The 27808-nt window shown below is 33.5% G+C and overlaps 2 protein-coding genes across 3 annotated transcripts in view; one reads left to right on the top strand and one right to left on the bottom strand.

The window, feature by feature from the left end:
- Window positions 1-17075, top strand: part of LOC127847369 (L-rhamnose-binding lectin ELEL-1-like) — a 128530-nt gene extending 111455 nt beyond the window's left edge. Inside the window, exons 1-3 of one of the 2 annotated variants that reach the window (XM_052379237.1) lie at window positions 15197-15365; window positions 15510-15752; window positions 16440-17075. In XM_052379237.1, coding sequence (XP_052235197.1) covers window positions 15335-15365; window positions 15510-15752; window positions 16440-16717 — 552 coding nt within the window. In that variant the 5' untranslated portion in view covers window positions 15197-15334 and the 3' untranslated portion in view covers window positions 16718-17075. Of the gene's footprint in view, window positions 1-15196; window positions 15366-15509; window positions 15753-16439 lie in introns of those variants that run through there. The other variant, XM_052379235.1, reaches the window with a different exon arrangement.
- The window catches only part of LOC127847368 (mucin-5AC-like), a 117631-nt gene that overhangs the window by 73774 nt on the left and 16049 nt on the right, over window positions 1-27808 (bottom strand). The window lies entirely within an intron of this gene.

Below are 27808 nucleotides of genomic sequence, written 5' to 3'. Positions count from 1 at the left end.
ACATAATTTCAAATTTACTAGAGTACTTTTATATTGCACCACATAAAATGCTATAAAACTATAATATTAAAGTGCACATATAAACTTTATTATAGATGGGTAGGTATTTCGTGTCAATCTCTTTCACATATGAAAGAGCTGTTGGTCATGCTGTATTTAGATTATAATTTAGATTAAGCAAAATAAAACACTAGGTATTTGCCAAGAGTCAAATATATACGAGCAGTAAGAGCGTAATCGTGCACAGCGAGACTTACTCATGTAGAATTGAAACTGTTATTGCTTTCTTTCGAAATAATTTCATGTGTCCGATCTAATATGCAATATGCCCGGTGTTTTTTTTGCGGATTAATGTTCCGTTTTAGATCTATAATTAACGAATGCCTCAATATTTTCAAAAATTAACACCGGAATAATGTTCACCGACATTTTTTCATACAGATTGGATATAAATATTATAGAGCTTAACAAAAAAATACATTAAGCCCTGTTCTCCCGGCACACGTGCTGGACACACAGGTGGTTAGCGTGTGGCTATGATAATAATTAGTGAAAACATCTTTTTGAATGATAAATAATCATATTAAAACGAAAAATCAAATTTTCTATAAAAAAACATCACTATCGTTATATATATAACAAGGTATCCAACTCGAAATCATCCGAAAACGGGGTGCATCGTTTTGAGCAGCCATTACTAAATTAATTTTGCAGCGATTTTCATGACCCGGTCTTATTCAACGCAGAAATGAATTTCCTTTTAGGAAATGTATATATATTGTTATATTTCTACACATGCTGGGTCAAATTTTAAGAAATAAAGCTATACATAATTCGCTTGACCCAGTTGTGATCGATCAGACCGAAAATAAACGCGCGCCACCTGTTGTCATAATTTAGTAACTTGCATTCTGCTTACTGCCTGTTGCTAACTGCCGTTGTTAATGACGCTTAGTGGCAAAACCGATTATGACTGGTTTCAGGAATAATGAACACACAAACATTGGATAGTCACCAAGCATGTTGAAACAATCATCAAGTATAACCGATAGAGAACAAGCATGTTGGAACTGTCATGAAGCATGTTAGAATAAACATCACGCATAATGTAAATATTCATCATGAATGGTGTAATGTTATAGCAATCATCAAGTATAAACGAATAGACAACAAGCATGTTGGAATTGTCATAAAGCAAATTAGAATAAGCATCAGTCATAATGTAAATATTCACCACGAATGATGTAACTTTTACCTAAATATCCTTCCATAGACATGTGTTGTTACTAAAATAGACATAGAGATTTGAGCATTGGGAGTGACCTAATCATACTGTGCTTTAGTATTACGGAATACCGTTAGTGCGATCGTGGTTACAAATTAAAATCCAGAGGGCGAGAACGCGAGAACGCGATAGTACGATGGCGACAATGTGACAATACGATGATGACAGGGTGACAATACGATGGCGACAATGCAATAGTACGATGGCGACAATGCGAGAACGCGATAATACGATGACGACAATCAGACAGTGCGATGACGACAGTGCGACAATACGATGGCGACAGTGAGATAGTACGATGGCGACAATACTACAGTTCGATAGTGCGATAATACGATGACGACAGTGCGAAAATACGATGACGACAGTGCGACAATACGATGGCAATAGCCGACAGTGTGATAGTACGATGGTGCCAATGCGATAACGCGATAGTATGATGGCGGCAATTCGAAAATGCGATGGCGACAGTGCGACAATACGATGGCGACAATGCGATAGAACGATGGCGACATTGCGATGATACCACGGCGACAGTACGATATGACTATCGCATTGTCGCCCCCGTACTATCGCACTGCCGCCATTGTATTGTCGCACTGTCGCATTGTCGTCATCGTACTAGCGCGTTTTCGCAATCGTACGAACGCATTGTCGCCATCGTATTATCGCACTGTCGTCATCGTACTTTCGCGTTCTCGCATTCTCGCCCTCTGGATTTTAATGAGTAACCACGGTGGCCCTTACGGTATTTTGTACAGTAAAGTGCGTAAAATCTGGTTTGGAATAACAATTTATATGCCGAAAACAGATGTTATAAGTAGTAGTCTAAATATACAATGAGTTTTCCGAGCATTAAATAAACATATTAAAATAAAATTCATGTTCGTATCGGTTGAAGTTCTTGTTAATAGCAGAAGCAAAGAACACAATAAAACGCTGATTGGGCTAATTTGAGGCAAGAAAAACACATCGCGCTATTATATATAACATATAACGCGCATCCGCAAAGTTCGAGCGCCCGTCTCGGTGCCGTCGTTTCCGGTGAAAGTTTCGCACAGGAGCTACCGAGTTTGGATATGAGACCACGAATCATGGCTTGACTTTATATATCAGTCAGCGTAGAACCTGACCAGACTGCGCGGTTGGACAAGCTAGGATGGACCAACTTTGGCCGCATATGACATAAGACCCATTTTCGCATGACGCGGGTCATCTGACCTTTATTATGTGTATATAGCTTTGAATGGAATTTGCACATAGTTTATGGCATGGACTTATTGTTATGTTAATGTGTTGCACGCTTTCAAAAGCAGAGGGCATATATACGATCAATTATACTACGGAGTTCATTTTCTGTTGCAAAATGAAATGCAATAAAGATTGTTACTCAGCGGTGTTTACAGTATGACAGCGTTGTCTGTCTGCGATGCATTTATACTGGTTCTAAGCTGGCATACTCACCAATTGGACTCAACCATCTGCTCGAACAAGAAATGATAAGTTCTACTAGCATAAACCTTTAATTGTAACTCATTTAAAAAATATTCATGTTATTTATATTATTCAATTTATTATTCAAAATTATAAATATTATTTCCTTTATTGTTGTTTTTCGCATTAAGAAACTTATTCGGCTTACGAAACTGAAAAATCCCATTGGAAAAAAAATCCCCATGGGACAAAAAATCCCATGGGATTTAAAAATCCCATGGGATTTAAAAATCCCATGGGATTTTTGTTTTTTTTTAAACACGACTAAACGCATTAAAATATCGTAGTTGTTCATCATTTCATAAAATATGATGTTTCTGAAAGTTTCATGAATAAATCTCTCAAAATAAGAAAAAATACCCATGGGATTTTTTTCTCCCATTTTAAAATGGGATTTTTTTATTACTACATATTTTTATATATAATTGGCATAAAACCAATATACAGTTCTTAAATAACGTAAAAATACTTGCAAACGCAAATAAAACACGTTTTTTAAAATGTTCAAAATCCCATGGGATTTTTCTCCCATTTGCAAATTATGGAAGAAAAAAAATCCCATGGGAGAAAAAATCCCATGGGAAAATCGAAAATCCCATGGGAAAATGCAAAAATCCCATGGGAACCCAACTTTGCTGATAAATTTCATAGTGAAGAAAACGCGTTTTTTGAGTGAAAATAACCAATTATGAATCAACGATAAGACTTTTATCGCATACTATGTCTCAAAGTAGCAAATCTTTAAGAAAAAGGGTACTTAAGTTTGCGAAATTTCGGTTTCGCAAAGTTTTTCCGGTGGCCGTTTTTACTTAATTAAAGCGTTAAAGCGTACTAGATAATTGTATAATTTTAAATGACTACAGAACACATATTATAATGAAACAAATTGACCAATTCTCCAAAATGAAGGCTTAGTTCTACCTAATGTTTCTTCATGTTTCATAAGATAAAATTTTAAATAATCATTATATATTTACACTTATTAAAATAAATACCTTTGATTCACATCTATGTTACTTGACAATCCATGCGTCTTTATGACGCACCAAAGGGGTCGAAACTTTAACTTCTGCTGCAGCAGAAGTAACAGTTTCGACCCCTTTGGTACGCCATACGACCTAAAGCGAAATCTAAAGAAGTGAGTTATAGGTTTTTGTTCGGGTTTTCCATTGACGTCATGAATGTCGCATCGTATGGATTTAGATATTTTGCAGCGGTGTAGCGCGGTTTATTCAGTATTACCCGAATTATTACAATAGCATATATCAAGCTGAGGGTTTGGGGCAGACAAATACGTAATATGGTTCAAAGACCAGTGCTTTAAACGTATCCAAAAATATTCATTGTAATACCAACACAAACGCAATAGCTCTCATATATGTGTCGCGTTATAAAAAACTGGACAAAATGCATGTGCGTAAAGTGTCGTCCCAGATTAGCCTGTGCAGTTCGCACAGGCTAATCCAGGACGACACTTTCCGCCTTAACTGGATTTTCGCTAAGAAGAGACATCATTTAAACGAAAAATTCCATAAAAGCGGAAATTGTCGTCCTTGATTAGCCTGTGCGAACTGCACAGGCTTATCTGGGATGACTTTTTACGCACAAGCATTATGCCCAGTTTTTTCAGAACACGACACATATTATCAAATCCTCTTCGGTGTGTCACTGGAATATGCCGGGCCGCTGTTGAAACATATATGCCACCAAAGTTACGTTATGAAATATGTGATAATATTTAATATTTGTATATGAATTATTATTACGTATTATTTAAATTATTATTAATTATTATTTTAATAAAAGTAGTATATTAATTATTATTAAATATTCGTATGATACATGGCAAATAATACTATGGTGCAGTAGAACTTAGACTAAGACTTAGACACCACCTCTACTTGGTAATCACTACATGTACTTCAGGGTGTTATATTAGATATAAACACACTATTCACACGTTTACAAATAGTATTCTGTAAAAGGAAGTTAAAATATTGTGGTATGGAATTCCATTTGTATACACATCAAGGGATCAAAGGTTTAATGCATTTTGTGAGTTAAACCGTTGTAGTCTGATACATTATCAATTGTACGTAAAATACATCGATATGTAAAAAAAATGCATAATACTGTGTTCATTATAACCGAGGTTAAACTTTGAAGGAAATTGTGTATAATCATCGTGAAATAATGTGTAGCTTGTACACACCACGTCAACATTATGATGTTAAACGACGTGTTGTAAATAGATATGTTCGCAAAACACTTGACAATTTTGATGTTCGTATCGGTTGAAGTTCTTGTAAATAGTAGAAGCAAAGAACACAATAAAACGCTGATTGGGCTTACTAATTTGAGGCAAGAAAAAACAAATCGCGCTATTATATATTACATATAACGCGCATCCGCAAAGTTCGAGCGCCCGTCTCGGTGCCGTCGTTTCCGAGTTTGGATATGAGACCACGAATCATGGCTTGACTTTATATATCAGTCAGCGTAGAACCTGACCAGACTGCGCGGTTGGACAAGCTAGGATGGACCAACTTTGGCCGCATATGACATAAGACCCATTTTCGCATGACGCGGATCATCTGACCTTTATAATGTGTATATAGCTTTGAATGGAATTTGCACATAGTTTTGTGCATGGACTTATTGTTATGTTAATATGTTGAACGCTTTCAAAAGCAGAGGGCATATATAAGATCAATTATACTACGGAGTTTATTTTCTGTTGAAAAATGAAATGTAATAAAGATTGTTACTCAGCGGTGTGTACAGTATGACAGCGTTGTCTGTCTGCGATGCATTTATACTGGTTCTAAGCTGGCATACTCACCAATTGGACTCAACCATCTGCTCGAACAAGAAATGATAAGTTCTACTAGCATAAACCTTTAATTGTAACTTATTTTAAAAATATTCATGTTATTTATATTATTCAATTTATTATTTATAATTATAATTATTATTTCCTTTATTGTTGTTTTTCGCATTAAGAAACTTATTCGGCTTACGAAACTGAATAATCCCATTGGAAAAAAATCCCATGGGAAAAATCCCATGGGTGAAAAAAATCCCATGGGTGAAAAAAATCCCATGTTTTTTTTTATTTTTTTCAATCACGACTAAACGCATTTAAATATCGTAGTATGTTCATCATTTCACAAAATATGATGTTTCTGGAAGTTTCATGAATAAATCTCGCAAAATAAGAAAAAATCCCATGGGATTTTTTTTCTCCCATTTTAAAATGGGATTTTTTTATTACTAAATATTTATATATATAATTTGCATAAGACCAATATACAGTCCTTAAATAACGTAAAAATACTAGCAAACGCAAATAAAACACGTTTTTTAAAATGTTCAAAATCCCATGGGATTTTCTCCCATTTGCAAATTATGGGAGAAAAAAACTCCCATGGGAGAAAAAAATCCCATGGGAAAATCGAAAATCCATGGGAAAATCGAAAATCCCATGGGAAAATGCAAAAATCCCATGGGAATCCCAACTTTGCCTTTAAATTTCATAGTGAAGAAAACGCATTTTATGAGTGAAAATAACCAAATATTAATAAAATATAAGGCTTTTATTGCATACTATGTCTCAAAGTAGCGAATCTTTAAGAAAAAGGGTACTTAAGTTTGCGAATTTCGGTTTCGCAAAGTTTTTCCGGTGGCCGTTAAACTCGCCTGAATGGTAAGATGTTTTCGCCTTTGTTCTAGCGTTATAGAGCTTCTGTCGGGCTCTGTAAGGCTTATTTGAAACGCTCTAAAGTCCGTTTCTTGGGACTAGAACCAGTAATTGGTGTCTATGGGGGAAATCTAAAGAACGCTCCCACAATGGGGATCGAACCCGTGACCCCTTCCCCTAGTAGGATGCCAACCATTTCACATTAATTCATATATGACAGTAATAAGTGTTTCGTACAAAGAGGACCTCATTAATTTATCGTCTGGATATTGAGTATTTTACTTGTAATTTCACGCCATGTTTATCATAATTACCATAATGATACCATTGTGTGTTTGCTAACCGGACCGGTGTACAACCCTCTTAGATTAGAAAACCAACCAAGAAATACACCAAGCAAAAATCAAATGTATTTTTTTAATTAATTGCTGACTTTAAAAGAGCCTCTTAGGGTTTTCTTAAGAATCAATTAAGTGAAATTTCCAGATCCAGATTTGTATGCAATAAAGATATGGAGTATTGTCTTCTACTGAAAAGCGATATTATTATAATTGCAACACTATTTACCCATTGTAAATATTAAAATGTAAAATAATATATTCACGAACTAGCATGATACTTTGAAGGAGTGTTTTTAAGTTTTATAAATTCCCTTAAATTGTTCCTTTTTAGCTTTGTGAAACCTGTCCCGAAAAAGTCTGTCTGTATAAACAAGACGAGGTCGCCGTTTGTCCCATCCGTCCGTCAAATTAAACTCTTTAAGGTAACGAAATAATTTTATTAGGCAGATATCTGCGCTCAGATGATTTAACGCAACTCAACCAGACAAAACGGAACAAAGGTTTAAAAAGGTATTGCTATTAAATTACTATGTTTGTTATTTTAATGTATTTATTTCATTAAAAAGGAAGTTGCAATGTTATTTATTGTATTTGAACAGCGATAATATGTATTTCCCGGTTGTTTTTAAGTTCACATTAAGGCTAAAAACTCGCAATACTTAAGTATTCATATTATGTATTAAAGTCGGTAACATCTGTATTCATGTTTTATTATTATTATATAATTTAAAAAGACAAGTTTGAAAAAATCTTGTGTAGTACAGGTCTTGTTATCATCCCCCTTTTTATATAATAGATTTTTTTTTTCTGGGAATTCTGTGCCCTCTCCAGTGCTCGTTCAACCGTGAAGGCTGATGCAACAGTTATAATCAAGAATTGCTCGGATGGTCATTGAATAGATGGCCTTTATTTCATTATGCATTTACTTACCCCGCATGCCTTCAGCCTCAGCAATAAATAAACATAAGTCATATATTTGTCATATATTTGTTCCCCTTTTTCTCAACCAACTTTGCGAGTTTGGGCGTTTGATATTAATACCAATATTGTGTGCAATTGTTTTGTGATATTTGTGTGAAATTGTACGTTATATTCATTCCATTTGGTATTTTGTTTTAAAACGTTTTGATATGTTTGTAAAATGTCGGTGATTGGTACAGTTGTACAGGTCTTTCCATCAACTGACTTTATTGGTCGAAGTCAACAATTAAATGTATATACACTATAATGGACTTGTTTGCAACGTGCACTAAAATCCACACCGACTACACGTATGTAATTTTCTATAAAAATGTGAGATGAAATGACATCATATTTCCAGTCTGTTAACGTATTTCGATGAAATTTGATTACAATAAACGTGTTCGTTTACCCATAATGTAATATCCTCGTCCCTTATCTGTTTATGTGTCCATAAAATGGATTGTTCAATAGTACTTTTAGTACTGTTTGTTTTATCGTGTGCTCGATATTGATCGAAATTGTTATGGTCGTTTAGATAGTGATTTCTATCGAATTTTGTATGACAATTCAGGGAAATTAAAGTCAAAAGAATTTCTGTTCATTCATGGATCGGAATATTTACCGGACGCGAAATCTGAATTAAAAAAAAGATTGCTTTCGTTAACTTTGCTTGCTTACGAAAGCAAAAAGACATAATTAATTGTGTCATTAAAATTGGGATAAGTAGGTTGGGTTTTTAAAACTAACTCATGAAATATGTACGCCCCCATCCTAGGGGTACAGAAATGTAAAATGAAAAACAGTAATTGCGTCGTTTAAATTGGGACATGTTGTTTTTGTATTTCAAACTAAGTCACGAAATATTGATGACCCCCGTGCTAGGAAATATATAGACGAAGAGAGGCGATCATTTCGCGAGTGATGTATTTTTTTAATTAAATTAATCATTGGAAATCATGGAAATACATTATCTTGTAATAATCTTCGGTAAGTTATAATTTATTTTGTTTAACATTTAATTCATTTTTACAAAGACGCGTTTTATTTTCGGTTACTTAAATCTAACGTTTATGCTAGATTAAAAAGATGTATTTTATAATGTATGTTGCAATAAATTAAAAGTCTTAATGTGGGTTAATTTAATAATAGTGTGATATATGTATTTTGCATTTTATCCGTTTTCAGTATCATTTAGTCTAAATTATTGCACTATTGTTTACTTCTATTTATAGTATTTTCTGTCGCATGTGACGTCACGTATCCGCAGACCTTTCATGAGATCGACTTCTTTCCGAGTGACAATCCTTTCCACACATTGAACACTAACCAGATGTTGCAATGCGCGCGGCTGTGCCAGAATCACGTTGAATGTATCTCGTTTAGATTTGTTACTGGAACGTGTAACCTATATAATCAACTCTCTAGGACATCGAACGCCAATAACATCCAGCGCATGCATGGCCAATGTTATACAAAGACTGGTAAGTTTTATTATGAATAAATATAAGTTTACCATTGCAAATATTAACACACGTGTTATATATTATAAATTGTTAAAATGAACATACTTAGTTCCAGTAGTCAATTTTCTCATCAACTCGTTTAAACTCATCTGCGTTTTATTAGGACTTATTAACAAAATAACATAAATTCAGCCCATTTTCTGGTAACAGTGAATATAATACCTTATGGTTTCCATGATGCAAAGGTTGGCCTCCTGATCTAAAGCGCAAGCAAATACGCAATACTTGTTTCTATATGTGTTGTGCATTAAAACACTGTTTATGCATAGTTGCAATTATAATCATTTGATAACACGAATAAAAAAAACCTTATAAAACGAATTGTTTGCGCAGATATTATCATATGCGAGAGACAAAGTGTCAACCTGAGGTGTTCGAGCAACAAGGAAATCCAGATTAATTGGGTTATGTACGGTGAAGATCAAGATGCTCCGCATTGCTCAAAAACCAACGCTAAGACAGTCAAGTGTAGTGCGGACGATGCCATGGCGATAGCGCAAAACTTGTGTGACAGCAAGTCCACTTGCGAATTGAAAGCAAGACACACCGTATTTGGAGATCCGTGTCGTGGAGTTTATAAATACCTTCATGTTAAGTTTACGTGTATCTGAATCCGTTCTTGTATTCAATGAGCATGTATGTGTATGTGTGTTTTTGTTGAACATTATGTTCAGGAATTCCTACATGTCATTTTCTTTGCAAAATACGGTTACAACGATGGTTGTTCCTCAGAACTATTTGTTTTTAATTTTGAGCATGGAAACATGTTCATTCTTGAAATGTTCATACTCTGCAAAATAAATGTATTCATGGTTTGAAGGCATTGTTGCAAGTGCAACTTTCTCGTTTAACTAGTAGTAGCCAGTTGTTGGTTTACAGTTTGCTCTACAATAAATGCAGGTCAATAATTGTATAGCCATTTAACAGCAGTGCAATTAAATATTACAGCACAACTTAAAACCTAATGTTTCCAATAACGGTCATGTATCTAATATTAATATGTTCGAAAATCATATGAATGTATCATTCCATGGGTTTTATGTTACCATTTTACAGACACACAAAATGATAATACACATCAATAGACCAGTTTCCCACTATGTACACTGCTACTTTGTTTAGATATCACGTGACGCGTTGAATTTTAGAACGAGGCTGAACGTGAATGGCGGGGAATATTGGGGTTTTCATGAGCACTGACATTGGTTACAAATACGTAAGACATGTGAATACAGGCAAGTGGTTAGTAAATAAATTGATAAATTATTCTAAAACAAACATTAGAACACCTACATAATCATTCAACGGCATGATATTTAGTAGTAATAGTGTATATTTATAAATTGTATTTCGTCGTTGCGAGTTACCCTTTAGTAGAGTAAATGTGGTCTGAAGACAAAACATCAATAATTGTGCAAAACAAAGATATAAATTAGCCGTATTATATAAATGAAAGTGTCATAAAACTACAATTCTCAAAGTTAAGGGTGTGTTAATGAGTGGCTGTTTTCATGAAAGATCGTACGTGTAAGTGGCGTGTTGAATCAAGAATAAGACAACGCACTATAAAAAGCGAAGAACATGTTATATTTAAATGCCATTTAAATTCTCTTTCACATTGAATAAATTTTCGTTTACAGTGTTTGACAATATAGAGCAATTATTACAAACAAGTACAAAAACGGACGTGATGCAAATTGATCTCTGTACCCATGTATATTGAACTATCTGTAAAAAGTGATATTGAGTGATACATATGTAGATTTTATGTCACAAATCTGTATTGTTTGTATATTTCGGAAAATTATTTAACACCGTTGTTGTCAAACGAAAATGACGGAGTTTTACTTTACCGATACCCGCTAAATAGCTAAATGTTTAGCATTTAATTTTTAAAATACTTAAAATGTATCTGTATTAAGCACTTTTGAGTATGGCGTTAAATTATTCTACGAAATGACCACGCAATACTACTATTACCAGAAGACATTGATTTACCATACATTTTGTTTAATGGCCAGACATCTGACACATGGTGTTTATTACACCATGTTGTTATTCAGTATTTGTCGGCACAGTATCTGATCTTAACGAGATAATGGGTTTGTGCTGAACACAGGAGTAATTTAACCACATACAAATTATCAATAAATATTTTTTTAGAAAGGATGTTAGTATATGGAGCGCTGGTGTTTGGATAATTAAGTTAGCTGTTGTTTGAACGATCGAATTCATAGATTTATACTCATATTTTTATCTTGGAAAGCATACTTGTTTTTTCACGGGACATAACTTAGTTGCTTGTTTTGCCAGGCAATATAGTGGGTATTCTGAATTATCGAACACTATTTAGTAAACACTTACATGCAATATAAGTTCCGTCACGAAAGTAAGGCTATTTTAAGCGAAACAATAAGCATACGACCGATCGAAGCGTTTTGTATTCACAGAAAAGTGTTATATCTTGTAATTAGAATCACGTTTGGCAAAAATTTATAATTGAATGTATTTTAAAGATATTTTTGGGTGAAAAAGTGACCTTTGATTGTGCATACCTTAAACAAATCGCCGCTTAAGAAAAAAATGTTTATCTTAAATCTAATATTGAGTATTTTAACAATGTCAACATTTGGAAAGCTCTTTTTTAATGCAGATAATTGTTATTAGACACGCATATGATTTGATGATTAAAAATAAATATTTGAAGCTCTTAATATAAGAATTTATCAGTTCAAAGTGACATTTGACAAAGTGACCACGATTTCTTGGTGCCACAGTGCTAACAAGATTTGATAATCCATAAATAAGTGTTTAAAGATACATAGGTTATACTCTATGAATACATTGAAATTGTAATGTTCTAGTCTTGGATCAATGAGTGTTTATTTTGTGTTTATTAGTTTTTCACGTAGATAGCTATTTTGAAAAATAAAGTGAGTATTCAAAAAATTAATAACAAGGGCTGATTGCTTTGAACAAACGTGAGCTACATACGATTTAACTGTCTGAATGTGCACTGAAAGACACACCAGAATGTGTATTTAAATCGCATATGTTGTAACCCAATTAGAAAATAAGATTCCCTGTAATGGGTTTGCCTATAATGTTTTATTATTGGCATTTGTCCTTCTTTCTATTGCGTTTATTAACATTGCCATCATTATGTACATACCCATCAACATCAGCAGAATTGCGCTATCCGCAACGCATGTACTTACCGTTGGTTTCTTTGGAGATAAGTCAAACATCACAAACATTAATGGCGACGACAAAGCCCGTATGTAGTTTTAAAACAAATACAAACGGGACCATGCTGAACTGGGACACAACCACTTATGATAAATACACTGTGGGTTCATGTCCAAAGTTCAACCTATCCATCGCTTACATTGGCGACTCTGATTTTGATGTATCACACTATGTGGTGTTATGGGACAACTCGATTACTCAGGATCAAGTGGATTAAGCACAGTTGCTATGGCGATACGGACAACGAGAGGTTATTGGTGGACTAGTATCCGGGGTCAAAGAGTTTATTATGACCTTGACGTCACTCGCTTATGTTCATGCACAGTGCACATCATTACACATTCAAACACAATTTAAGAACTCGAATGACTAGGCGGACATATTTATTATATTCCTATAGAAAGCTCCAAATATGCACAAGGAAGGAACTAGGAAAATTTGAGTAAGTCTGCTTTCTTGAAGAACATTTGGAGGTTTTATTTTAAAATGTAGACACAAATATTACAGGAAAAGTTAAGTAGAGTTTATCTAGTTGACTGAAATAGTACGTCCATTTTTGTTTATGTTTCTACGAACACAAGTTACCCGGACATTGACTTGGACACTTAAATATACTCAGCAAATAATGCATTATAAAAGGAAATGTCTCCAGAACGATGAAATCAATGTTAAAGAAAAGGTTAAATACAGCATGTTTATGATCTAGACAAAGCATTCACTGCTGAAATTAAAACAGAACATTGAACAAAGAGGACGAGGGACAATTTTTGTTTATATTTCTACGAACAAAAGTTACCCGGACATTGACTTGGACACGTTAATATACTCAGCAAATAATGAATTATGAAAGGAAATGTCTCCAGAACGATGAAATCAATGTTATAGCAAAGGTTAAATACAGCATGTTTATGATACAGACAAAGCAGTCACTGCTGAAATTAAAACATAACATTTAACAAAGAGGACGAGGAACTATCATCACCTTAAATTGGAAACATTAAAAAACACATCAAAAGAGATTTGTGTCAATTTACAAGCTAAAATACAACACAGTTATCATATTCAAATATTCTCATTACGGTAGTTTGGATGACATAGACAAGGAACTACACGTTCAACCTCGTAATCCACTCTTTAACACGATATTTAGAAGTTTACTACAAGTACAGATGACGTAAACTTCAAACTGATCGAACGATCCAATGCTGACGACCAGAAGAGCCCACTTTTGCTTGTAAAGGACATTCGGAACAAATGTGTAATTGCTTTGCCAGTTGATTGTATTCAGAAAGACCTGGATGTCGTCCACTTTGCGTTCAACATCGATTACGAAAGAAACTGCGTCAAAACTTGGGGCAGAGGATTTCCCTGAATTACAAAGCACTTGGCACTATGGTGATCGTCATTTTGCATTACCGGTATCTCCAAACACTGCATACTAACTATAGCCAAAAATAGATTGTGAATGTCGACAGTGAAATTCGATTGAACAAAGACGCTTACACATCGACAAAGTCTTTATGCTGTTTATTTTGCTCCTTAAATTTTAACACAAACACTTTCCTAAGTCCAGTAATATTATAATCAACAAGATACTAGCGAAACCGTTGACGGGCTTCACCCGTGGCAATTAGAAATTATAAAACTACATCCTTGCTTGTGTAGTGTGCACTGGCCTACTTTAATACAACATGTGACTGTTTATATACCACTTTAACACTAGATGCTAGTATGTGCTATAAGGAAAGGTGAGGTGCGCAACTTAGACAGGGAACGTTCAGCTCTTAAACTAAGGACTGTATATTTATAAATGACATATAAGCCTGAGCTTGTCTTTTCAATGTAAGTATGAGGACAATTGTGTGGATAAATAAATAGATAAATTGACCATACGACCACACCATTAAACCATCATTAAATAGTTGTTTTTATAAACATAAGGCTAAACCAATAAATTGTTACTTTTGCAAAAACAAATATTTTCTAAAATGTTAATAAGATTAGGTCATTAAGTCAAAGCATATTTTTCTATTTATGTTTGAACGGTCATGAGAATCATAAATTTAGTATTGCACAGCCATTATCTGTCAAATCTAATTAAATAAATACATGTTTGTTTCGTTATGATATAAATTGCGTTGTTATTGTATTTCAGTTAATTTTGTAATTATTCAGTAATGTAAATTGCATTTTTCTTTTATGCTATATGTTTATTTATTCGAGTTTTAAATGGTTAATTCACATTGTGTCTGTTAATTATAATGAGACTAGAGTAAATATTGCTTTGCGTTGGTATTGTATTTTTATTTATTTTGATAAAAAATAAGCTGGCTCTAATCCCTAATGCAAATAACATGTCTCGTGTCTGCTGTTACTCTATTTATTATTTCCACTTGTTCAATTTTATTGTGTCTGTAAAATTCATTGAGATTTATTGACGCTTGTTAAGTGCTGATCGGTAAATTACCAATGCTATGAATGGAACTGCTTGACTGAAGTATCAACACACATGCGAGTGATGTGACATTATTGGAAGATATCGGAAAGCCGAATCCGAGTCGGATAGTGACGTCAATTGTTTATAATCAAATAAAGTACAATACGTGCATTTTAAAAAAAGGAATAGTGTTAGTTAACCGCGATCGGATGAATGTGTACTTAAAATGCTAAATTTATTTAAAGTATTTCGGCGTATACGCAATGACTGATATGTATACAGTTACAGCAATTATGTACTCCCTGGTATTAAGTGTTTAAGTGCAATCGAACTTTTAAACTAATGGAGATATTATATTTATCAATCATAATAGGTAAGTTATCATTCTAACTTAATTTAAATGAAATTGTTTCACCTGTACTAGTAATAGTTTAATTAATTATATTTTCTGTTTATGCTATGAGGATAGCAATCAAACAACATGCATACAACATATCGAAATATTTTCCGTTTACAGTATTAAATGTGACCAGGGACGTAATGTGTGCCCAGTCCTTCCAAGAGATCGGCTCTTGCACGAGTGGTACCCCTCTCCTTACAGTGTCCAATGACCGGAAGTTGAAATGCGCATGGCGCTGCCAAAATAATGCTGACTGTCTCTCGTTTAGAATTGTTAATGGGGCTTGTCACCTCTTGAGTGACCTCTCCATTACATCAAATGACGTTCTTGACGTGCATGAAAAATGCTATGCTAAAACAGGTTAGTTGCATGATTTATTAAATGCAATAAGTAACTCACAAGGTTTCTAAATTAAAAACGATATAAAATCAAGCGAACAAAAACGTATTTAATGAATTTAGTGTCTTATCAAAATATTGTTATACACTGAGCCTCGATTGTGTCGTATATTTCATCAAAAATACACCAATATTGCTAAAGGTTTAGTGTACTTACACAATATGAAATTAGTTTTCAGATATTTACCTATGATTTAAATCCAGGGGTATTTAAAACGGGGACACCAGACTTAAATTCTTACACTGTCTTGATATTTATGAATTTATTAGTTTGTTGTGTAATTGTTTCACTTTAAATTTCCAAAGAACTAATTGAAAAAAACGCTGTATAATTGTATCTAGTTTATTTCATGTTTTCGATGAAAATAATATTTCTCTGTTTTGTTTACAACTTATTATTTTGTTTACAATCTATAAAAACTTTGAACAATCACTTTAAATCATTATTCATTTATTAACAGTGGCTATTAATATATGGAAAATGTTATCCGTTCATTTACGATTGACTCGAATTAAAGCAAACATGGCGTGGGTACTGCAATTAAAAAAATGTTGCACACATACTAATTTTTTTGCATTGCTTCCTTGCGCAGATATTTGAGCATAATATACCATGAACTGTCTATATTAAATTTGTTTCCTGATGCAGAAATTATCTTGTGCGAAGGAAAAATGGTTACCTTAACTTGCTCTGTCGCAAAGAAAATTCAGATTAACTGGGCCATGTACGGCGAGGATCAAGGTGCACGGCATTGCTCGAAAACCAACACCATAACAGTGAGGTGTCTCGCAGACAATGCCATGGAGACCGTGCAAAACTTGTGTGAGAACAGGTCCTCGTGCGAAATAGAAGCCAGTAACGCGGTGTTTGGAGACCCATGCCAAGGAGTTTATAAATACCTGCATGTGAAGTACACGTGTTTATGAACTTGTAGTTATCTTGTTAAGACCTATACTTTACAAAAGATCTTTGCTTGTGCTTCAGTATGACGTGTCATTCAAAATATGAATTTCAAAAATTATTTCGTAGTATTTGCACAAAATGTATATGGCTTTTTCCGTACTTATATTTCGTCTGATATTGTATAAATGCCCAAGCAGTGAGTTTCCTTGAAGAGAATGCTGGGGAGAGCGTACAAAACAATTGTAAGAACAGGCCAACGTGCGCGAATAAGAAGGATTGGATGTTTGCAGATCTGTGCCTAGGACTTTATAAATATCTTCATGTTTAGAAAAAAGAAGCTTTATAAATTTTGTGTGACCAATTGTTATCAAAGTACTAGAATGTTGGACTTAAGAATTACTCTTTATTAATGATTTTTTTTACGTTGTTTGTTGGTTGCCTTAAAAACAATCAATTATAACGGAATAACAAATGTTAGCAGCATTTGTTTTTGAATTGTATGCATTATTTAACATATACACATATTAATTTTATATACCCACGGTAGAAAGTAATACCGACATATGTGGATAACCGGTCGATCAATTATTGTAAAGCGATTGTAAGTTGCTGATTGACTGTGATTACAGTAAAGACTAGTATTTAGTTAACAATTAGTTATGTTTATCATTTGGAAAAGACCATAACAATAAACGAACACTCTTTGTTAAAAACAACATATTTCCATTAGCGATAATTGATCATTATCATCAAATACATCTGCCTGAGGATAAAATTGATGTTTAAATATATTGATTGTTTTGGGTCATTTTCCGGTAAAAAAACATGTTTGTAGAAGAGTCTCTCACTAACGAATCATTCAGTTCATTGCTAATTGAATACAAGAGTCTCTCACTAACGAATCATTCAGTTCATTGCTCATTGAATTGTCCAATAAAAACAACATCTCTCATACATTGATTTTGAGTCGAAAGCTGTCACAGAGAGAGTTTTTAAAGACAAAATAAGTTATGAATTGCGTGTTTGTAGTAAATATTCTCCTACTTGCATCGCGTTTATTTTTATCACGACCATTTATTAACAATTTTTAAGTAGTGTCAAACTAACCATTGAAATAGATGTCGGACGCAGCACTAACTTTTACTCTTATCACTTGTTTTAAATGTATGATTGCATTGTATTCGATGCAGATTCTATAATTAACATAGAATGAGAATCATAAAATTTTGAATAATAGAGATGTCATTGTAACTTACCAATCGGTATGTTATAGTTGGGAATAAGAGGTTATCTGTATGAGTGAAAGAGTGAATGTCCGTGAATTTTAAGGTTGTATTGTCATATGCTTTGATTTTGCATTTCGGTTTGTATTGTATTTATTCATATTTTCAAATTATCGCTTCAATAAATTAACACACATGCGTTAATCTTGCGAAAATGCATTGATATATTTTGTAATATTCTGTATTGTTTGGCATATGCAATTACATTTAAATCAAGAAGCCCGTGCTTCTAGTGAGGTTTCTCCTACATATTCGACTGAATTCCGTATAACAATTGTTGAATATATACACCATATACAAAGAATGATACGTTTACGATAGAGCATACATATCACTTGAAATGAAATAGAGCTGTGCGCATATGTATTTGCGAACATCTGTTTCCTTATTAGAGTACGACCGTTATATTTAAGACAAGTTAATTATGTGAATAAAATTTTGAAGTTAAACTACTAATTTCTGTTTATAATTAAACAATGAAAATTCGTTTATTAAATTACAATTATAGATAATAATAAACTGTATTAAAGTGAATCATATGTAATTTTATTGAATTGGCTTTTAAAATGTTTTAAACAAAATACAAATTTTAACAAAAGTTTGTAGGTAAAGAATGACACAATAAACATGTCAACTATCTGCATAATTAAATATGTAGTTTTTGTTAATTACATGTATATATTTGCAAAACGTCATCATCATCATCATCGTCGTCGTCGTAATCGCCATCATCATCATCAACGGTTTTGCCGTTGGAGGGAAATGAGGGACGACAATGAAGAAATCCTCCACAAATCAGGTCTGTTGTAGGCTAATAGGAGTAATGCATCAATGTCCACTCTTTAAAATTGTCCAACCAGCTTTTCTTCTGACGGCCTCGGCGTCCATCTCTCTCTGGCTTGCCCTGGACAGTTTTGCATGGAGGGTCGTGTCTGGTGACTTTCCATAACCAGGAAAGCTTTCGTCGTTTGAGGGTCGCCAATAGGATCTCTTTTGGGGCAACAGATGTTGATTATGTAAGTAAATCATACACATTTGGTCGGATTTTTTAGTTTTGAGCGATGATTCTTTCGGAAATGATACTTGTCTTTTGTGAGATTATATTTTTTAACAACGATTATATGTTGTATGAAATATTTCAATATTTAAACGCTTCACCATATGTTTTATAGAGAGAGCAACAGTTTTATCCACTTATGGTGATTGCTAACCATGAAGCCATTTATGGACATCATTTAACGTGAGAACAATATAACTGCCTGTATATAAGTAGATACAGATTTGGAATGTGCATTCGTAGGTCAACGTGATATTTATGTTTTTTGGTGTGACAAATAATATGCTGATATGTATGAGGATGGGGATACAGCATGACTATTTTGAATCAACACACGAATACTCATTAACTTTAAAATAGCCCAACTTAGTTGAGTTAGGTTATATAGATACATTTATTTGCTCATGTTGATTTATTTTTATCAATTCTAAATACTATTATTTTTAAGACATTATTATTTCTAAGACTGCTTTGTGAAACATTATTGTATCAAAGTGTTATTTTCATGAGCATTTTACTTTCTTGTTATGCTTCCATTTTAAGTTTTGATGTCCGTGTTATATTAAGATGTGGGATGTGTTGTTTTTTTAAATGTGTATTAAAGTGTGGGTATAATGTTTTAAAAGACCCATTGGATAGCGTTGGATATTGATGTTGAGATGCACGTTTGTCTCAAAAATTGAGTTTTTGGGTATCCGTGTACAGTTTAATGAGATCTCGGTGATCAGTGTAGAGGTGTTGAAGTGACTTATGAATTACAGGTTTTTTTAGATATGGGATATGTATGCATGTAAAGATGGAATGTATAATAATAATCCGGTGGTCAGTTTTGAGATGCTGACGGGAATTAAAATATACATTTCACTCTCAAGATTAAAGATTTGTGTATGCCAATGCATGGACAAATGGTACCTTTCGCGCCAGGTGCTTTTTTGAGGTCGTTTGCCATGCGCAGGATATTCTTAATAAAAAGGGGCAAAGGTTGCATGTATTAATACATATTTGTTGTATATTAAAATGGTACCGTGCGCCCCAGGTGCTTTTGAGGTCGTTTGCCGTGCGCAGGATATTCTTAATAAAAAGGGGCAAGGGTTGCATGTATAAATACATATTTGTTGTATATTAAAATGGTACCGTTCGCCCAGGTGCTTTTGAGGTCGCTTGCCGTGCGCAGGATATTCTTAATAAAATGGAACAAGAGTTGCTCGTATTACTACATATTTGTTGTATATTAAAAAAATATTGGTTAAATGTATTTTTTAAGACAATGTACCATTAGATTCATGATTGGAAGACCCGTGCGGCAAGTATACACATATTGCTTTGAGTTAATAGATACACGTTTGTTTCAATATATCGTTTTCTTCACCAGATGTTCTGTATGTATGGATCCGTGGGGTCTGCGTTAAGGGTTTCGTGTGAATTATGACATATACGTATGTCTAGGAATCTGAGATTTTAATATTTTATTTGTATTGTGTTGTATAAGCAATTGTTAGTTTGCTGCGAAGGGGTTCTTTAAACTTATATTTCTAGAATGTACTGTTTATCATAATAACGCTTAAATGAGTCAATGGCCCATTCAATATTATGAAATGCTAGGCATGCATGTTCAAGTGTTACAAACGATGATGTGCCTGGCATACAGGACTACGTGACTTTGGAATTTACAAGTTAAGGCACTGTTGATAAGACGTCTTTCATGACTTCCTATCAGTATAAATAAAGAATTTGGCTTCGGTTTTAAACAAATGAGTTTCTATAAAGTGATCAAATGCGCGTGTTTAAATAAATATTAATAACAAGTAATAAAAAAAGTTAAGCTCACTAACCGAAATCAAACAAAGAAAACCCATCTCCGATAATGAACAATTCAATTCAACAAAAACGGTTTGTCATATTTTAAATTGAGCGCAACTGTGTTGCCGCATTGCTCATCAGCATGAGACACCTCTAAAACACATGCAATCATTGTAAAACTATCAGCGGCAATCTTTGCAATAATATTTTCAAGCACAAATAAGAACAGATACGTAACTGTGACGGGAATTGTTGCATTGCCTATCTGACTGTTGTTTACGCTTCCCATATTACTAAACAAATATCGGAATTTGATTAACCTGCCCGGGGAAGCCTGTTATGAATTCCATTAACTTAAAGCAGCAACACGGGATATGGATTCGGACCGTCTGCGTCCTGAAAAGAGATCAAAGTACTACTAAAATTGTTTAGACTTTGATCAATTATGCGATATGCAGTTCTGAACCTAAAAACAAAATAAGGCAGCCAAATATGTTGTCGCCATTGATTTTGCATCGGCTCAAATGCAAGTACAGCCGCACGTCAATTATTTTGGTAAGAATGCTCTTGGTGATGTAAATGAATTATAGATATTTCAAGTTAATAATTTTATCTGATTTTACATAACCATTCAACTATCAGAACAGAATCCTGATTATGGCACGAGGTCCGTTATTAATTGTGAACAATTACAAATCTTACACAATTAACAATTATTTAAAAAAATGTTCAACTTTTTAGAAACTAAACGTCATCATTGAATAATACAAACAACAATTGTTTAAATAAATCAAGACTGACCAAAATATACCAAAACTCATACGTTTAAATGAAAAGAGGATCCCTTTATTGCAGTGTATAATTAACTTTTTATTCACGGGTTGTTATAAAAAGAATAGTTTCACGATTGGCGTAGACATATCTACGTGTTGACAAAAATTGAGAGAATTGATGTTGAATCGCATTTAAATATTTCTTTCGATTATATATGACAACAATGAACACGTCTGAAAGTTAAATTTGCTGTTTAGTTATTATTCAAACATTAATTGTTTTATTCGATACAGTGTATTTTAATGTTTAAACATCGCCGTTGTTGGAAATAGTTTCGGTTGCTGTATTGCTTTCTATATAAGGATCGGTAAAACCACCAAAGTAATGACTGTTACGTCTGTCACACAACTTAACACTTACAGTGTTCTGCTCGTCAAATGAAGCGCAGCACTAACGTATACATAACACCATTTGAACAAGAACATTATGATGTCCACATGCAATTTTAACACTTAATCTTCCCCAAATCCTACTAAGTATTTATTTTATTTCGTTTATATACACTGGTGATAAATGCAAACTAGGTGATAAAGATGTACTGCTCACTTTACATATACACTTTGCATAAAACTTGTTATTAATTTCAAAATGTAAAATGCGATAATACGAAAAGCACTTTCATTTATTGAACAAACGCGCATGATTATGAAACAACTATCACACTTGAACTATAATAGCAGGTACGTGTGAACATCAAGTAATTCTTGTTCAATGATGTAATTCTGTTATGGAATAAGCAAGAATATTTAGAAATCCTTCTATTCAATGAGCGGGTATCATACATGGCTGAATCTGAGAGACAAGATGAACATCGGTGAACCATTACAGTACGCGATTCCTGCATGCGAGAATAGTTTACTTAGCATTATATAATAGACTATTTGCTCTTCAATAGGTGGCACCTAGACAATGCTGCTTGCGTAAAATTAATCTACTTAAGTTTTATCCCGATACACAATGCGCCCCATGTTCACCAAAGTTTCTTGTGGATATACATAACGAATTCATGCTTTGACAGTTGAGAAATAAGGAGATTTGTGACCCTGTTATCGTATAAAAACGATACCACAGTAGATGAAAATATATTTGATATTCTTTGTCCCAGTGTCAACGCCTTGTCGTGCATCTTTAAACATACTTTACAAATTAAAATATAATTGTTTCTTACTTACCATTTGTTAATGTGTGGTTTATTAAGTTTTAACTTTTTATTTTTGGCCGATTTCATCTAAATTTATAGATGTATAATACAATTTCCAGAAGACTGTTTTGGGATGATCAAATCTTTTATTAATAGGACCTTAAAAATGCTAATTTATTTGAGGTCGAAATGCTAGGATGATACATACATTAATAGAAAGAAACTTAGGATACCAGAGTTATTGTACACGACGGGAACCAATGCGATGCGAATCACAAAAGGTATATTAATGGTTCACAAAGCACATGCGTAAAACGACTCTCTGGACACAGCGCATCCGAGCGATTACTTAGATTCATTAGAACACAGTGTTTATTCGGCGTTAAAGTCTCTCCATTAGTGTCTCTAAGCGTAGTACATAAATAGTAAACGTCACATCAGTTTAAAACTTATAGAGCTTGTCATTATCATTCAAATCAGAGTTTATGATTACGCTAGCTTTTTATAATTATTTGTGTTCACTTCAAACAAAAATGCTTTTCACGGTAGTTTGACATAGACATAGACAATTAACTACAAGTTCAACCTCGTAATCCACTCTTTGTAATGATGATTAACCTTACACCGAATTTAAGAAGTTTAATACAAGTAAAGATGAAGTAAACCTCAAACTGATCAAACGATCCAATGCTGACGACCAGAAGAGCTCACTTTTGCTTGTAAAGGGCATTCGGAACACATCTATAACTGCTTTTCCGGTTGATTGTATCAAGAGATACCTGGATGTCGTCCGTTTTGCGTTCAACATCGATTACGAAAGAACCAGCGTTAATGGTGCTGAGGATATCCCTGGATTACAAAGCACTAAGCACTATGGTGATCTTCATATTTCATTACCGGTATCTCCAAGCACTTGTATACTCACTTTAACCGATTTATTCGATTTAACAAAGACGCTAACACATCGACAGATTCTTCATTGCTGTTTATTTTGCTCCTTACATTTTAACACAAACACTTTCCAATGTCCACTACTAATATAATTAACAAGATACTAGCGAAACCGTTAACGGGCTTCACCCTTGACAATTAGAAATCGTGAAACTGCATCCCTGCTTTGTAGTATGTTCTGGTTTACTTTCATACATAAAATATTTATATACACAATTAACACTAGATGCTAGTATGTTATAAGGAAAGTTGCGTAACTTAGACGGGAAACGTTCAGCTTTTAAACTACAGAATGTATATGTATTAATGACATATAGGCCCGATGCTTTTCTTTTCAATGTAACTTTGAGGAAAATTGTCTGAATAAATAAATTAATTAATTGACTATACGATCAAACCATTAAAACGTTGTTTTTATAAACATAAGGCCAAACCATGATATTGTTATTTTTGTAAATGAATTTTCAAATCTTAATTAGATAAGGTAATGACGTCACAGCATATTTATCTATTTATTTTTGAACGGTCATGAGAATCATACTGTTTATACATTTAGTTTTGCACGGTCATTATCTGTAAAATCTTATTTAAAAATACATCTTTGTTTAATTATAATATCAATTACGTTGTTCAATAAATTTTTATTAAATTAAAGTGGTTTAATTCAGTAATGTAAATTGCATGTCTCTTTTATGTTATATGTCTATTTAAAAGAATGTTGAATGGTTCATTCTCAGTGTGTCTGTCGAATACAAGGAGACTATAGTACACCTTGCTTTGCGTTGGAATTTTTATTTTAATTTATTTTGATTTAAATGAGCTTCATCTAATCCCTAATGTAAATTACATATCTTATGTCTGTTGTACTTCTATTTATTAGTACTTCCGCTTGTTCACCTCCTTTGTGTATGTAGAATAAATGGAGATTTCTCGACGCTTATTAAGTGTTGATCAGTTAATTACCAACGCTAGGAACGCAACCGATTGATTTAAGGAAAGCTGAACCCGAGTCGGGTAGTGCGTTAAATGGTTATTGTCAAAGAAAGTAAAAGACGTGCATTTTAACAAAATGAATATTGTGAGTTAACCGCGATCGGATGTATGTGTTCTTAACATGTATACAGTTACGGCAAACATATACTCCTGGTATATAGGTTTAAAGTGCAAGCGAACTTTTAAACTAATGGAGATATTATATTTATCAATCATAATGGGTAAGTTGTAATTCTAACCTTATTTAAATTTAATTTATTTTCACCTGTACTAGTAATTGTTTACTTCATTATATTTTCTGTTTATGTTATGAGGATATTAATCAATAATCATACAACATGCATACAACATATCGAAATATTTTTTTTTCTGTTTATAGTATTAAATGTGACCAGGGACGTAATGTGTGCCCAGTCCTTCCAAGAGATCGGCTCCTGCACGAGTGATACCCCTCTCCTTACAGTGTCCAATGACCGGAAGTTGAAATGCGCATGGCGCTGCCAAAATAATGCTGACTGTCTCTCGTTTAAAATTGTTAATGGGGCTTGTCACCTATTGAGTGACCTTTCCGTAACATCAAATGACGTTCTAGACGTGCATGAAAAATGTTATGCAAAAACAGGTTAGTTGCATGATTTATTAAATGGAATCTGTAACTCATTAGGATTCCTTAGAAAGGATATAAAAGCAAGTGGACACGCACGTGTTTGGTGTCTTTTCAAAATATTGTTACAAACTTAGCCTTGATTGTTTCGCATATATGAACAATTAAGTCAACATATTGCCTTTTAATTACATCCATCGGTATTAAAAACTGGACATCAGTCCTTAATGTCTTACGTTATCTGGGGATTTCATTGAGTTTAATACTGTGTTGTGTAATTGTTTCGCTTTTTATTTTCCATAATATGCACCGGAAAAAAACGCTGTAATAATAACATCTATTTTTCTCAATTTATTTCGAAAAAAATAGCATTACTCTGTTTTGTTTATAGCAAATAATTGTGTTTGAAATCTATACGAAATGTGAGCAGGCAATGTAAAGAATATTCCGTCTTCGAACAGTTTTAAGACGTGGATATTAATATGTGGAAAATGTATTCGTTCATTGACGTTTTACTTGAATTGAAGCAAACATGGGGTGGATACCGAAATAAAAAGACGATGCTCATTTTTTAATTGTTTGCATTACTTCTGTGTACATATATTATCCTGTATGAAGTTATTTTAGCATAATATACCATGAACTGTCTATTATTTAATACTAAAGTTATTTTCGACGCAGATATCATCTTGTGCGAAGAAAAAAGTGTCACCTTAACTTGCTCTGGCGCAAAGAAAATTCAGATTAACTGGGCCATGTACGGCGAGGATCAAGATGCGAGGCATTTCACGAAAACCAACACTAAGACAGTGAGGTGTCACGCAGAAAATGCCATGGAGACCGTGCAAAACTTGTGTGAGAACAGGTCCTCATGCGAATTAAAAGCCAGTAACGCGGTCTTTGGAGACCCTTGCCAAGGAGTTTATAAATATCTGCATGTGAAATATACGTGTTTTTGAACTTTTGTTGTTATATTTGTTTAGCGGTATACTTTACAAAAGATCTGTGCGTGTGTTTGAGTATGACGTTTCATTAAACAATATGGATTTCATAAATTATTTCGTATTTGCACAAACTATATATGGCTTTTTCCGTACTTATATTTAGTCTTATATTGTACCAATGCCCAAGCAGTGAGATTCCTTAAAGAGAATGTTGTGGAAAGCGTACAAAACAATTGTGAGAACAGGTCTTTCGCGAATAAGAAGCAGCGGATGTTTGCAGATCTGTGCCTAGGACGTTTGACTTGTGAGTTAATCTGTTATAATGATTTTTTAAACGTTGTTGGTTTCCTTAAAAACAATCAACTATAACGGTATAACAAATGATAGCATTTGTTTTTGACTTGTATGAATTATAAAACATATACACATATTAAGTTTATGTTCCCACGGTAGAAAGTAACACGACATATGAGACTAACCGGTCGATCAATTATTGTTAAACGACTGTAAGTTACTAATTGACTGTAATTACAGTAAAGACTAGTATGTAATTAACAGAACAGAAAGTTTATTAACGACTTAAGCATAAAAAGCTCATCGTCACAATAGCAATATAGCAATAATAAATACACATAAACATTGATTCGTCAAACTAACAACAATTTTGTTTATGCATTTTTACTGATATATGACTTTTGTGAGAATGTAATATGTAAGTGAAGGCTCTTTATTATTTTTTAACAAATTTAAATGGATGTAAAAATCCGTAATTGATTGAGAAAAATAATGCGTAATTAGTTATGCTTGTCATTTGGAAAAGATCATAACAATAAACGACCACTCTTTGTTAAAAACAACATATTTCCATTAACAATAATTGATCTTGCATCAAATACATCTGCCTGAGGATAAAATTGATGTTTAAATGTATTCATTGTTATGGGTCATTTTCCGGTAAAAAAACATGTTTGTATAAGAGTCGGTCAATAACATTGAAAACAATATGTCTTGTTCATTCGACATCGACAAAATAAATAGATTATTTCAATACAGTTCATGTTTGTGTTTTACATATGCCTCTCTCGGTCCTCATCCGAAATGACGAGGCTTTACCTTCGGATAGGCAGTTTTCGATTTAAAATGTGTTTAAACAGTGGATTAATGCAAAGTTGAAATGCAGCCGCGTAAGAAATGAGGAATTATTTTGGAATTTACAGCAGGAACGTTGAAGGTACATAAACACTTACAGTTACAGCATAGTCTTTTGAAAGTGTTGAGTAAATAACCTTAACTTCATTGACGTTGCCAATAAAATAAAGCTGTTGTCAAGTGAATGCAGATGGTATAATTTAAAAAGTGGATTGAAATAGTCATTATCCCTGCATACATGAGGAAACTGGTGCTTATTCAGTTCCCCATTTATGCTTGGAAAGTGGTCGAAGGCTGGAGAAGGGAAGTAACTGCGCGTGGACCAGATTATGGATATGAAAAACACATAACAGGGCTT

Source organism: Dreissena polymorpha, chromosome 10 (assembly GCF_020536995.1).
Source record: "Dreissena polymorpha isolate Duluth1 chromosome 10, UMN_Dpol_1.0, whole genome shotgun sequence".
Taxonomy (NCBI): domain Eukaryota; kingdom Metazoa; phylum Mollusca; class Bivalvia; order Myida; family Dreissenidae; genus Dreissena; species Dreissena polymorpha.
Note: the sequence above shows the minus strand (reverse complement) of the source record. Positions and strands in the feature narration are given on the sequence as shown.